We start from the raw sequence: 12429 nt of genomic DNA, 5'->3' as shown, positions 1-12429 counted from the left end.
CTCTCCCACGGGCATCTGCCTGTTGACATCCTGGGTCTGGGTGGGGTCTCATCACAAAGACAGCAGGGGCTGCCCTCCCAAGACCATCTAACCTGTAGCCTCCCCCCTGACCACAGGGGCCTGGGGCTCCTTGCACAGCCCAGAGCAGGGTGCAGGTTCACCCAGGGCTCTCTGAGGCTGCGAGGCCTGGCCAGTCCCTGCTCGGCTAGGACCACCCAGTGCTGCTCCCTGGGCCTGCCTTTCCCTCTGCCTGGGCTTCGTGCATCTGCTCCCCCATGGGGCTGTGTGCACAGGCCCCCCAGACCTGCCCGCCCACCCCTGGGCTGGAGGAGTGCAAGAAATGGCCCACGGGGGCCACTGGGCAGCCCTTGGGGAAGTGGGTCGGACCCAGCGGGGAATTCCTTCTGTTTTGCTCCCCACAGTGTCCCCAGGGCTGGTCTCCGGCAGCTGCTTGCAGAGTGGATGTTGGTTTGATTCCTTGGTGAATACCCAGGGCCTGATTTCTTCCTGGCGCTGTGCAGGCCACAGTGCCTGTGTGCGTGTGCGTGGGTGCGTGTGGGTGTGATGTACTCATGTGCATGTCCAGCCTAACCCCCTTGCCACCACCTGCTCCTCTGGACTCCTGCATGGGGGTGGAGACTGAGGGATGGGGTGGAGGAAGAGGAGCCGAGGGTCAAGGGGAGATGCCGGGCAAGGGTGCCAGGAGCAGTGGAGCAGGAAAGTACAGGTGTGGGCACCCACCCGAGGGGACAACTGTCACCACTCCTGCTGAAGTGGTTTAGAAAAGTTGGGTGGCACTGAGACACGGGCAACCAGAAGTGCAGGCTTGGGAGGCTGAGGTGCCCATGCCCAGCCAGCCCCTCCATGCCCTCCTCTCCCCCCAGCACGGCTCCTGCATGGCCCTGAGGGTCTTTCCACCTGTGTCTATCGCTGTCCCCAGTGCCCACCCTGTGGCGGCCTTTAAGGTGAGAGAACAGAGGCACAGGTGGCAGCAGGTGGCCTCCTGTGCGGGGCCCATGACGGGTCCCATGCTCTGATGCTGTCCTCGCCTCGGGCACCAGCTGCAGCTCCCTTCTGCTGATTCAGAGATGACCAGAGCCCTCCACATCTCCCACCTGGGCTTCATCCTGCAACTCACAGCTCCTCACCCACCGGGGTCCCCCAAGGATCCCCATGTGGGCAGCTGACACACAGGCTGGGTTTTTATTGGAAGAAGCATAAATAAAATAACGGTATTTGAGAGAGGAGGAAGGAGCGCTATTTACAAAGGAGTCTGGTGGGGCTCACAGGTGCAACAGCAGCGCTGGGAGGACCAGCAGGATGGTGTGGGCAGCCAGGCTGGGTGCAGAGCTCTGCTCAAGGGTCTCCTGGCCCCGGGTGTCCCGCTTCTGGCCGCCCGACCTCGCTGGCTGGAACTGCAGTTTGGGGATGATCCGATGGATCCAGTTGTGGTGGGCGGTGACACGGATGTAGACACCTGGGCGGTTCTGGCGGGCGCAGCCCTCACCCCAGCTGATCACCCCGGCCTGCAGCCACGACTGACCCACGAGGCACACCAGAGGGCCGCCCGAGTCGCCCTGCGGGGGATGCAGAGGCACCGTCAGAGCCCACCTTGAGTTCAGAGACTCAGTTGCAGCCCCACAGGAGGCGTGTAGCTCCACACTGGATTCCTTCTCTCCATCCCAGAGCCTCTCTGCCGGGCTCCCCCTCCCCTCCAGGCTGGTTGTCTAGAGTGCCTATTCTTTAGTGTCCCCAGATCAACTAGGGTGTGTGTGTGTGTGTGTCGAAAATGCAGTTTCCTGTGCCCCACCCCAGACCCACTGACTCTGATCCTTCTGGGGTGGGGTCCAGGAATCTGCTCTTCCTTTTTGTTTTTTGAGATGGAGTCTCGCTCTGTCGCCCAGGCTGGAGTGCACTGGCGCGATCTTGGCTCACTGCAAGCTCTGCCTCCCAGGTTCACGCCATTCTCCTGCCTCAGCCTCCCTAGTAGCTGGGACTACAGGCGCCCGCCACCACGCCCGGCTAATTTTTTGTATTTTTAGTAGAGACAAGGGTTTCACCATGTTAGCCAGGATGGTCTCAATCTCCTGACCTTGTGAACCACCCTCCTTGGCCTCCCAAAGTGCTGGGATTACAGGCGTGAGCCACCGCGCCCGGCCCTGGAATCTGCCTTTTCAAAGCAAGCTACTCAGCTGGTTGAATGCACAGCCCATGGAGCGGGGCATGATCCCACCCTGCCCTGGGCCTGGAGGTGGGGACCGAGTCCCCGTGGACACGACATGGCTCCCACCTTGCAGGCGTCCTTCTTGCCCTCTTCGAAGCCGGCGCACAGCATGTCATTCTTGATGGTTTTGGGTTGGTAGCCAAACTCGGTGTCTTTGCTGTAGAGCAGGTTGCACTTGGGCGTGTCGATGATGGGCACAGCGAGTTTCTGCAGGATCCGCGGTTTGGGCAGGAGGTCTGGAGAGGGGCGGAACAGCCCGGGGCTCAACGGACTTCCTCATCAAGAACCCACGGCCCTGGGAACCACCACTCCATCCTGCCTGTCGTTTCCTCATGTTTAGACCATCTCTGGCTTAGGGCACTGTGGGGCAGACATCCTCCCTCCTTCCAGGCAGCAGGCTAGGCCCTTTCTGTCCCCCTCTCCCTTCACCCCCTCTTCCTTCTGGGTCTGCTGCTGCTCCCCTCAGCCCCACCTGTGTGAACAGAGACCGTGTGTACGTATTAATATAGCAACATGAAGATTGGGGGTTCAGAGTGGTCCCCAAGCCGCCCTGGGCCTTGTTGAGGCACATCCCCCATTCTTTCCCAGCCCTGTCCCCTTACCTTGCTCACTGGGGCTGCCCCAGCCAGTGACCCAGCAGTTCATGCCCGTCTCAAAGATCACCGAGGGGTCAGGCAGGCACACGGGGAGGACGTAATTGGTGAAGGGCACTGGTGCCTCCAGCTCCACCAGGGCCACGTCGGCGCTGGACGCCATGCCCTGGTACAGGGGGTTGCTCTCCACCCGCCTCACCCGGGCATACACAGCGTGTGGCCCCGGCTGCACTAGCTGCCTTGCCCCCAGCAGGACCTCGTACAGGGACATCTCAGAGGTGCTGGCGGGAGAAACAGAGAGGCGGTGTGAGGCGGCCCCTCATGTGGGGACAGGCCCGGGAGGGGCTGGGGCCCCTCTGGCCACCACCGTGCCCCACACCTCTCTCTGCACGCTGTCTTTGAGAGCCATTTCTAGGACAGCCAGGTGCAGCGGTGATCCGTGTTGACATTGAAGCCAGACCGCCTGACTCAGATTTCCACCTCCACCCCTGGCCGCTGTGTGGCCTTGGGCAAGTCACCTAACAAGTTCTCTGTGACGCAGCTTTCTCACCTGTGCTGTGGGGACAGTCACAGTGCCTACCTGAAAGGCTGGCTGGGAGAGAACCACCCTCCAGGTGCAGCAGGGCCAGCCCCACCTGCGGGCCTCTGGTAGGTGACCTGCCCTCTCTCAGCCCGAGTTTCCGATTTTTTTTTTCCCCTAGAGACAGAGTGCTCATTCTGTCACCCAGGCTGGAGTGCAGCGGCACAACTGTAACTCACTGCAGCCTCCAACTCCTGGGCTCAAGCCGTCCTCCCGCCTCAGCTTCCTGAGTACTTGGGACCACAGGGACCACTGCACCTGGGTTTCTTTTTTTTTTTTTTTTTAATTTTTAGTAGAGACAGGGTCTTGCTATGTTGCCCAGGCTGGTCTTGAACTCCTGGGCTCAACTGACCTGCCCGCCTTGGCCTCCCAAAGTGCTGGGATTACAGGTGTGAGCCACCGTGCTTGGCCATGAGTATCTGAATTTAAGATGTGGGTTTTTTTTTGTCATGATATTCTTCTAAAGATCAAGAAGAAAAGAGAAACAGATGTGGGGTTTAAAATAATTAGAGCTGTGGTGGTGAGGTGTGAGGTGAGGGGTTTGGGACACCCGGAAGGTGTGGGGCCAGGTAGTTCATACACAGCCGAGGGTTGGGTGGCCTGGCCTCTGCTCAGGGCTTTCTGGGGTGGCTCAGGTGGGTGAGGGGAGGAAGGGCCGTTCTGTCTGGTCCTTGCGCTTTGTGAGCAGAGTTCCCCCCGGGAAGAGCGTCCTGGAGCTGAGGTGTGTGCGAGATGGGGAAAGGCCAGGACGGGCTGATGGGCAGAGCCTGCCGGGCCGCTTCTGCAGGGACCCACAGGGAGTGGGTGAGTGGGTGGAGGGGATGGAGGGGGTCGGGGGGCGGTGTGAGGCGCCTCCCGCGGGCGGGAGCAGCGGTTGCAACTGGAAGTTAGCCCTGGAGTTGGACCTAAGGGAAGCATCTGGCTTGGAAGGCGGCGGGGCTGGACCAGGAGCCCGCAGGGAGGTCACCCGCAGGATTTGGCGCGGCGGGCGCTGTCCACGGTGCTGAACCAGTCGCGCGCGGGGAGCTGTCAGCGCTATGGGCGGGGGCGGGGGCGGGGGCGGGGGCGGGGGCGGGCGGACTCACTTGGGGAAGCAGTGTGCGGCCGTCAGGACCCACCGCTCCGCGATGAGGCTGCCCCCGCAGAAGTGGCTTCCGTTGCGCTGGATGCTGACTTGCCAGGGCCACTCGCCCTCCTGCGCGTCCTGCCCGCCCACCATTCGATTCAACATCCTGGGTTGCCCACAGGCTGGGGGAGCATGGGGAGCGGGTGGGGGCGCTCACTGGGGCTGGTTCCATGGTCGAGGCCCAGCCCTCAGCCTCACACTCCAGTCCTCGTCCCTCCTGCCCCGACCTGCCCGAAGACCTTGGGGAAGTCGGAGGCCTGGGCTTCGGGGCAGTCTGGCATACAGGCAGACCCTCCCCAGCTGCCCCCCAAGTCTCACTCTCCTCGCCAGGAAGGGCAACCTAACAGTTGCCTCTTGGGGGCCACGGAGGCACTGAGATAACCCAGGGAAGGGGCTTGTCCCAGGGCCTGACCCAAACAGGTGTCTGGAAGGATGGAACGGGTGTCATGCCCTCTGCAAGGGAGCCACCCAGAGGGGGACAGTCACTGTTCAGGGTGATCCTCAGACCCCGACGCCCTCATCCTGTGCCACGCCTCAATGCTCTGTGCTGCCCGTCCTGCTCCTGTGTGGACCTTCCTCCTCCTCTCCTTTCTGGGCTCCAGTTCCACGCAGCCCCCACTTTCCCCTCCTCTGGAATTCCTGTGTCCTGTGCATTCCGAATTCCCTCTGGGTGTGAGTGTCCCTGGCTCAGTCCAGCTGGCTCCTGTCCCTCCCACCCCAGGGCCTTGGGTGCTTACCTGTTGCTGCCTTGACCCCCTGAGACCCTGGAAATGAGGAGAGGGTGATCAGCCAGGCCAGCTGCAGCCTGGCCTGCCCTCCCCAACCCTGCAGCCCCCCTCCACTGACCCTCCCCAGCTCCTGAGGACTCCAGAGGGACAGTCCACATAGGGACCTCACAGGAGAGCCCAAGGGCCTGCAGGTTCCCCCCCAGGGCCTGCAGTTTCCCCCCCAGGGCTGGCTCTGCCATATGCTCAGGCCCAGGCCCATGGGCCAGAGCTTATCTGCAAGGGTGGATGCTCCTTGCCACATGGGGAGCTGGTCAGGAGATGCCAGTGAAGGGATCCCCAAGCTCGATGTCCCCGTCTCATCCTGGCAAGGGTTCTCTCCCTCCACACTCCACACCCATCCTTGTCTGGAAGTTTCTGGGGAGGGTCCAGCCTCCAGCCCTGGCACTGTAGGGTTGGCCTTTCCTCCTGGAACAGCTCAGAGTGGAAGAGGCCCGGGAGCTCTCTCTGCATTTGAGCTGCCCAGGCTTTCTCTCAGTCTACTCTGGAAAGAGCTCCTTCCCCAAGTCTCACTTTGGTCCTGAGGCTGAGGCCCGAGCCCCACAGGCTTCTCCCTGGCCTCAGGGGAGTAGAGAAGGTACAGTGGTCTGCATTGGCCATCAGGGATCAGCCTTCTCAAGATTCCAGAGTCCCAAGAGCTGACCCTTCTCCCAGGCATGCAGCAGGCTTGGCAGGCGAGGCCCAGGACCCCCTGCTGGGCCGTGCAAGGGGGTTTTGGAGCAGATAAGGTGAGGGGCCAGGAAGAGAAGTAAGGTATGGGGTCATTCGGGGGAACCAAGGATGGGAACGTATTTTCTGGGGTCCATTGCCTCCCACACCCCAGGACACAAAGGGCCTTTTGCTGGGCCTTTAACCAAACACTGGAGCCTCTACCCCAGCTTGGAGACCCCAGCCAGGACCACAGTGTACAGCCCCAGGGTAGCAAAGCCTGGAACTTCCTGGCCTTGAGAGAGTCCTCTCACCACCCCTGCACTCCGCACATCTGACTCTGTGGGGGCAGATTTGCCCGTAGCTGGGGAGGGGTCAGAACAGCCACCTCCCCACACCTAGGCCCTCAGCTTCCCCTTGACCCCCAGTGCCTTCTGGTGCCCGGGCCAGCTGCTGTGGACCATGTCTTCACTCTGCCCAGAAAAGATACCAGTCCCCTGGAGTCGAAGGGCTGTGGGGACAGGAAGTGGCCACAGAGGGCCCAAGCACCCCCAGGGTCTTTACGGCATCCTCTTCCTACCTGTCTGCCTCACAGTCTGGGGGACACCCTCCCCAACACCATTGGTGGGCACAGACACCCCTGGGGGTTGCTGGACGATAAGGCAGCAGGCGGCGAGGGGGCAGCTGTGGATGGGCAGGAGGAGGAGGTGGAGAAGGTGCAGGGCAGGCAAAGGGGTGCCCTGCAGAAGCAGAATCAGGGGCAACAGGAAATGGAGAGTCTGCCCTGGATGCTCTGCTCATTGATTTGTGCTAATTAAGTGCCCTTTAAAACGCAAACACTCCTGGGAGGGTTATTCCCTGCCCCCCCCCACCCCCCGATCCCTTGCTCCTTCCAGGCCTGAGGATCCTGCTTGCAGAAAGGGGTGCACTGTCAGGCCTTCTCGCCCTCTGGGAGTCTGCAGGAGCTGTGTCTCCATGCTCCCTGCCTGAGCACTGCCCCCTTCAGCGGTAACTCCTCCCCATGCAGATCCTTCCTTCCTAAAGTAGCCCTGTGCTTCTCATTTAGGCAGAGTCTTCTGGTCTCTGACTGCTTGCTCCCCTCACCCCACAATCTGGATGCCCTTCCCCCGGTCTCCATAAGTCCTAGTCTTTTTTTTTTTTTTTTTTGAGACGGAGTCTCGCTCTGTCACCCAGGCTGGAGTGCAGTGGCGCGATCTCAGCTCACTGCAAGCTCTGCCTCCCGGGTTCAGGCCATTCTCCTTCCTGCCTCAGCCTCCTGAGTAGCTGGGACTACAGGCGCCCGCCGCCACGACCGGCTAATTTTTTTGTATTTTTAGTAGACAGGGGTTTCACCATGTTAGCCAGAATGGTCTCGATCTCCTAGCCCCATGATCCGCCCACCTCGGCCTCCCAAAGTTCTGGGATTACATGCGTGAGGCACCGCACCCAGACTTTTTTTTTTTTTGAGATGGAATCTCGCTCTGTCACCCAAGCTGGAGTGCAGTGGTGCGATCTCAGCTCACTGCAAGCTCCACCTCCTGGGTTCACGCCATTCTCCTGCCTCAGCCTCCTGAGTAGCTGGGACTACAGGCGCCCACCACTGCGTCAGACTAATTTTTTGTATTTTTAGTAGAGACGGGGTTTCACCATGGTCTCGATCTCCTGACCCCATGATCCGCCCGCCTCGGCCTCCCAAAGCGCTGGGATTACAGGTGTGAGCCACCGCGCCCAGCCAAGTTCTAGTCTTTATCTAGAGATCAAGGCCCAACTGAATGCTGCCTCCTCCAGGAAGTCTTCCTTGCTTGCTTGCATTATCTTGGAAGCCCCATACTCTCTCTTGAGCTCTCTGTCCTTCTGATGGGAGCTCTGCCTACATCACCCTGGAGCCAGAATCAAGTCTTATCTTAGCCCAGCAGCTCCGAGAAGGCAAGGGCTGCATCTGGGGGGCCTGATCTCAGGGAATGTGTGGACGGACACAAGTGTGGCTGTGGGGGCTGATTGGAAATGGGTGATGTGGACAGCTGAGCCCTTCAGGGTGGGCGCCCTGTGGGGGCTGGAAGCAACAGCCAGGGGTGCCGGGGGTGTCAGGAGCATTGTTTGGGGCCTGGGCCTCTGATTCGCTGGGAGCTGGTGGGGATGGTGAAGCTTAGTGGGTACCAGCCAGAGACCTGGTGGGGATGCCACCCTCGGGCTGGGAGTGAGGACGTGTCCAGGAGTCCAGCCTCTGGTCACAGCTGTGAACCGACTGCAAAACTCATTGCCAAAGAGTTTTGGCAATGACCTTGGTTCCTCACCCTGCTCAGGGGCAGTCACTGCCTTCCACCTCCTGTGCAGATGGCTCGCTCAGAGGGCACCATCACCCTTGTGCTGGGAGGCTGGGGGAATGGGGCGGGGGAGACCGGGCCACTGAGGGGCCACCCTGGTGCCCTCCTACCCAGGGGAACGAGGAAGCCTGGAGTCCTGGCTAAGCTGCAGCCTGGGATGACCTGACCCAGCCCTAGGAGGTGACTTGAGGACAGGGAAGTGTGGTGGCTGCCAGGCTGGCCGGGCTAGCCCAGGAATGTGAGAGGGTTTCCCTGACAGAGAGTGTCCCGGCCTGCAGGGAGGGGCCTGGCAGGTGGGGCCCCCTGGCTTGCACCTGCTGTCCCTGACCCAGGACTGGGAGAGGGCATGGTGGCGCATCACCAGTTCCTCTGTCAGCAGGAGACAGGGCCCTCTGCCACCTGCACCCCCTGCCCCCAGCTCTCTACTGAGCCCGCAGCCAGCCTGCTGGGGCTTCTGGGCACAGGCAGCAGCCCTCGGCTCGGCCACCCTCCCACCCTGAGGATGATGGTCCAGGCACTTGGAGCCTGAGTTCACATCCTGCAAATAGGAGGCCCCTGTCCTCACCTAGAGAATGGGGTGAGAGGCTGAGGTGGCAGGAAGCAGGGAGCCTGGCCAGAGCTGGCACACCAGTGCCAGCAGAGAGGCATGGGAGAAGGCCCTGCCCAGTTACGGTGGTGGGGTCCTGTGGGGCCTGTGCGCACACCTCCCACCTTGCCCGCCCCACTTTGGACTCCCCAGTTGGCACATCTGGAGCCTTCCCACCTGCTCACGGGCAGGAGGGATGATAGCCTGTCCCAGGGAGGAGGGGGCTGAGCCGTGAGCCGGAGCCCCAGGCAGTGCAGCGGGGCCTGTTGGGGGACTGCACCACCAGGACCCTGCACGTTCGCGACTCACCAAAACACAGCAGCAGCAGGAGCGGCACCGCCACGGGCCACCTCATGTCCTCAGGCCTGGCTGGGGCGCAGGGCCGTGGTCGGCAGTGGCAGAAGCGTTGGAGCACAAGCGAGGTGCAGGCTCCATGAAGTGGAGTTTTATGCTGGAGATGAGCACAGGCCCGGCTATGCCGCCCAACCCGTCCGCCCGGCCTGCCAAGCTCCTCTCCTCAGGAAGGAAGCGCCCAGGGCCGACTCCTCCGTGACCTGGCCCTGAACCCCGAGACCCCCGGGCAGACCCCTCACCCCAGCACAGCACGGGGTGCCGTTGGCCTGGGTTCCTGGACCCTGAGCTGACCCAGACGCCCCAGCAGACCCCGAGCTGACCGCGGTGCACGCGAAGTCCGTCCAGCTTCATTATTATTATTTTTTAATTTTTTGAGACGGAGTCTCGATCTGTCACCCAGGCTGGAGCGCAATCTCGGCTCACTGCACGCTCCATCTCCCAAGTTCAAGCCATTCTCCTGCCTCAGCCTCCTGAGTAGCTGGGACTACAGGTGCCAGCTACCACGCCCGGCTAATGTTTTGTATTTTTAGTAGAGACGGGGTTTCACAGTGTTGGCCAGGCTAGCCTCGATCTCCTGACCTTGTGATCCGCCCTCCTCGGCCTGCCAAAGTGCTGAGATTACAGGCGTGAACCACCGCGCCGGGCCTCATTCAGTATTTTATGGAACACAGTGGGGCTGGGCCGCGCTAGTGGGAAAGTCAAGGCCAGGGGTGTTCGCGGGGCCTAGGGCAGGGGAGGCGATGGGACACGGGGCAGGGTCCGGGGTTGGCCGCAGCGACCCTCCTCCCGGGTCACCAGGCCCCAGAAGCCCCTCAGGCGTGCGCCAGCCCGGCCCAGGCGGCCGACCCCGGTCCCGGCTACCATCCCTTGGGCGGGGCGGGGCGGGGCGGGGGCTTCCTGGCACCAGGCGGGGCGGAAACGGCTCCGGGAAGGCCGGGCCGGGGTGACCGTTTCAGTGTCCCCGCCTGGCTCTGGGCGCGGCGCCGCGGCGGAAGAGGCTCGGGGAGGAAGGTATTTGGTGCACGGAGCTGACGTCAGAGACAGAGTGGGGCCGAGCCGTGGGGTCGGGGGCGTCGGGCCTCAGTTTTCCCGCCGGCGCCGGGGTGCGGTACTCGCGGGCGGGGCCGGGCGGCTCCGGGCGGGGCTGGGGGTGCGGCTGTTCCCGCCTCAGCCTTGTCCGCGCGGGTCGTGGTGCTGCCCTCTGGTGGGCGCGGGGCGCGGGGCGCGGGGCGCGGGGCGCGGCGCCGGCGGCCAGCGGCCAGGGGTGCAGAAGTGGCGCTCCCAGCCTCTTGGTCAGGGCTCTGGCTCCCCGCACCGCCCTCCCTAGCCCCGCCCTCCCTCGGCTCCGCCTCTGCCGCCTCCTCCCACCTTCCCTCCCCCTCTAGTCCCTGGAGTTCCCGGGTCTGGGGTGGGAGGCGGGCTGGGCAGCCCCTGGGGGGCTGGAGGGAAGGAGGTGTCAGGCCTCTGAGCCCAAGCTAAGCCATCATATCCGCTGTGGCCTGCACGTATACAACCAGATGACCGTACACAACCAGATGGCCGGTTCCTGCCTTAACTGATGACATTGTCTCGTGAAATTCCTTCTCCTGGCTCATCCTGGCTCAAAAGCTCCCCTACTGAGCACCTTGTGACCCTCACTCTGCCCGCCTGAGAACAACCCCCCTTTGACTGTAATTTTCCTTTACCCACCCAAATCCTATAAAACGGCCCCACCCCATCTCCCTTCACTGACTCCCTTTTCGGACTCAGCCCACCTGCACCCAGGTGATTAAAAGCTTTATTGCTCACACAAAGCCTGTTTGGTGGTCTCTTCACACACGGACGCGCATGAAATTTGGTGCCGTGACTCGGATCGGGGGACCTCCCTTGGGAGATCAATCCCCTGTCCTCCTGTTCTTTGCTCTGTGAGAAAGATCCACCTACGATCTCAGGTCCTCAGACCAACCAGCCCAAGGAACATCTCACCAATTTTAAATCGGGTAAGCGGCCTCTTCTTACTCTCTTCTCCAACCTCTCTCACTGTCCCTCAACCAGTTTCTCCTTTCCAGTCTTCAGTCTCTCCCTTCTCTTAATTTAAATTCCTTTCATTTTCTGGTAGAGACAAAGGAGACACGTTTTATCCGTAGACCCAAAACTCCGGCGCCAGTCACGGACTGGGAAGGCAGCCTTCCCCAGGTGTTTAATCATTGCAGGGACGCCTCTCTGATTATTCACCCAGGTTTCAGAGGTGTCAGACTATGGTATGAGACCACCACTTCTCCTGTTGTCCTTCCCAGTTTTTCCCTACTTTATAAGACAGAAGAAAAGGGAGAAAGAAGGCCGGGCGCGGTGGCTCACGCTTGTAATCCCAGCACTTTGGGAGGCCGAGGCGGGCGGATCACGAGGTCAGGAGATCGAGACCACGGTGAAACCCCGTCTCTACTAAAAATAGAAAAAATTAGCCGGGCGTGGTGGCGGGTGCCTGTAGTCCCAGCTACTCGGAGAGGCTGAGGCAGGAGAATGGCATGAACCCGGGAGGCAGAGTTTGCTGTGAGCCGAGATTGTGCCACTGCACTCCAGCCTGGGTGACAGAGCAAGACTCCGTCTCAAAAAAAAAAAAAAAAAAAAAAAAGGGAGAAAGCAAAAAGTTGCAAAGAAACAGAAGATAGATAGCTAGACGACCTTGGCGCCAGCACCTGGCCCTGGTGGTTGAAATAAAAATAATATTAACCCCTGACCAAAACTACTGGTGTTATCTGTAGATTGCAGACATTGTATGAGAAAGCACTGTAAAACTTTCTGTTCTGTTAGCTGATGTATGTAGCCCCCAGTCACGTTCCTCACGCTTGCTTCAGCTATTATGACTTTTTCATGCAGACCCCTTAGAGTTGTAAGCCCTTAAAAGGGCTAGGAATTTCTTTTTTGGAGAGCTCGGCTCTTAAGACACAAGTCTGCTGACGCTCCCGGCTGAATGAAAAACCTCTTCTTTCTTTAATTCGGTGTCTGAGGACTTTCGTCTGCAACTCGTCCTGCTACATTTCTTGGTTCCCTGACCGGGAAGCGAGGTAATTGATGGACAGTCGAGGCAGCCCCTTAGGTGGCTTAGGCCTGCCCTGTGAAGCATCCCTGCGGGGGACTCTGGCCAGCTTGAGCGACACGGATCCTGAGAGCGCTGCCGGGTAGGCAATTGCCCCGGTGGAACGCCTCGTCAGAGCAGTGTGTGGTGGGCC

General features: G+C 60.9%; 1 protein-coding gene across 7 annotated transcripts in view; it reads right to left on the bottom strand.

Moving 5' to 3' along the window:
* Positions 1 to 1184: 1184 nt before the first annotated feature.
* PRSS27 (serine protease 27) overlaps positions 1185 to 12429 on the bottom strand; it is a 28305-nt gene continuing 17060 nt past the window's right edge. For 2 of the 7 annotated variants that reach the window (XM_055242600.2, XM_063618368.1), the window contains exons 2-6: positions 5261 to 5287; positions 4483 to 4645; positions 2827 to 3098; positions 2291 to 2460; positions 1185 to 1577 (exon numbers count right to left, since the gene is read on the bottom strand). In XM_055242600.2, the coding sequence (XP_055098575.1) occupies positions 1284 to 1577; positions 2291 to 2460; positions 2827 to 3098; positions 4483 to 4645; positions 5261 to 5287 (926 nt within the window). In that variant the 3' untranslated portion in view covers positions 1185 to 1283. Of the gene's footprint in view, positions 1578 to 2290; positions 2461 to 2826; positions 3099 to 3749; positions 3858 to 4482; positions 4646 to 5260; positions 5288 to 5821; positions 5857 to 9175; positions 10355 to 12429 lie in introns of those variants that run through there. The other 5 variants (XM_063618370.1, XM_055242601.2, XM_063618369.1 and 2 more) reach the window with 5 other exon arrangements.

The sequence above is a fragment of the Symphalangus syndactylus genome, chromosome 14 (assembly GCF_028878055.3).
Source record: "Symphalangus syndactylus isolate Jambi chromosome 14, NHGRI_mSymSyn1-v2.1_pri, whole genome shotgun sequence".
In the NCBI taxonomy this organism is placed as follows: domain Eukaryota; kingdom Metazoa; phylum Chordata; class Mammalia; order Primates; family Hylobatidae; genus Symphalangus; species Symphalangus syndactylus.
This window is presented reverse-complemented; position numbering and strand designations above follow the sequence as displayed.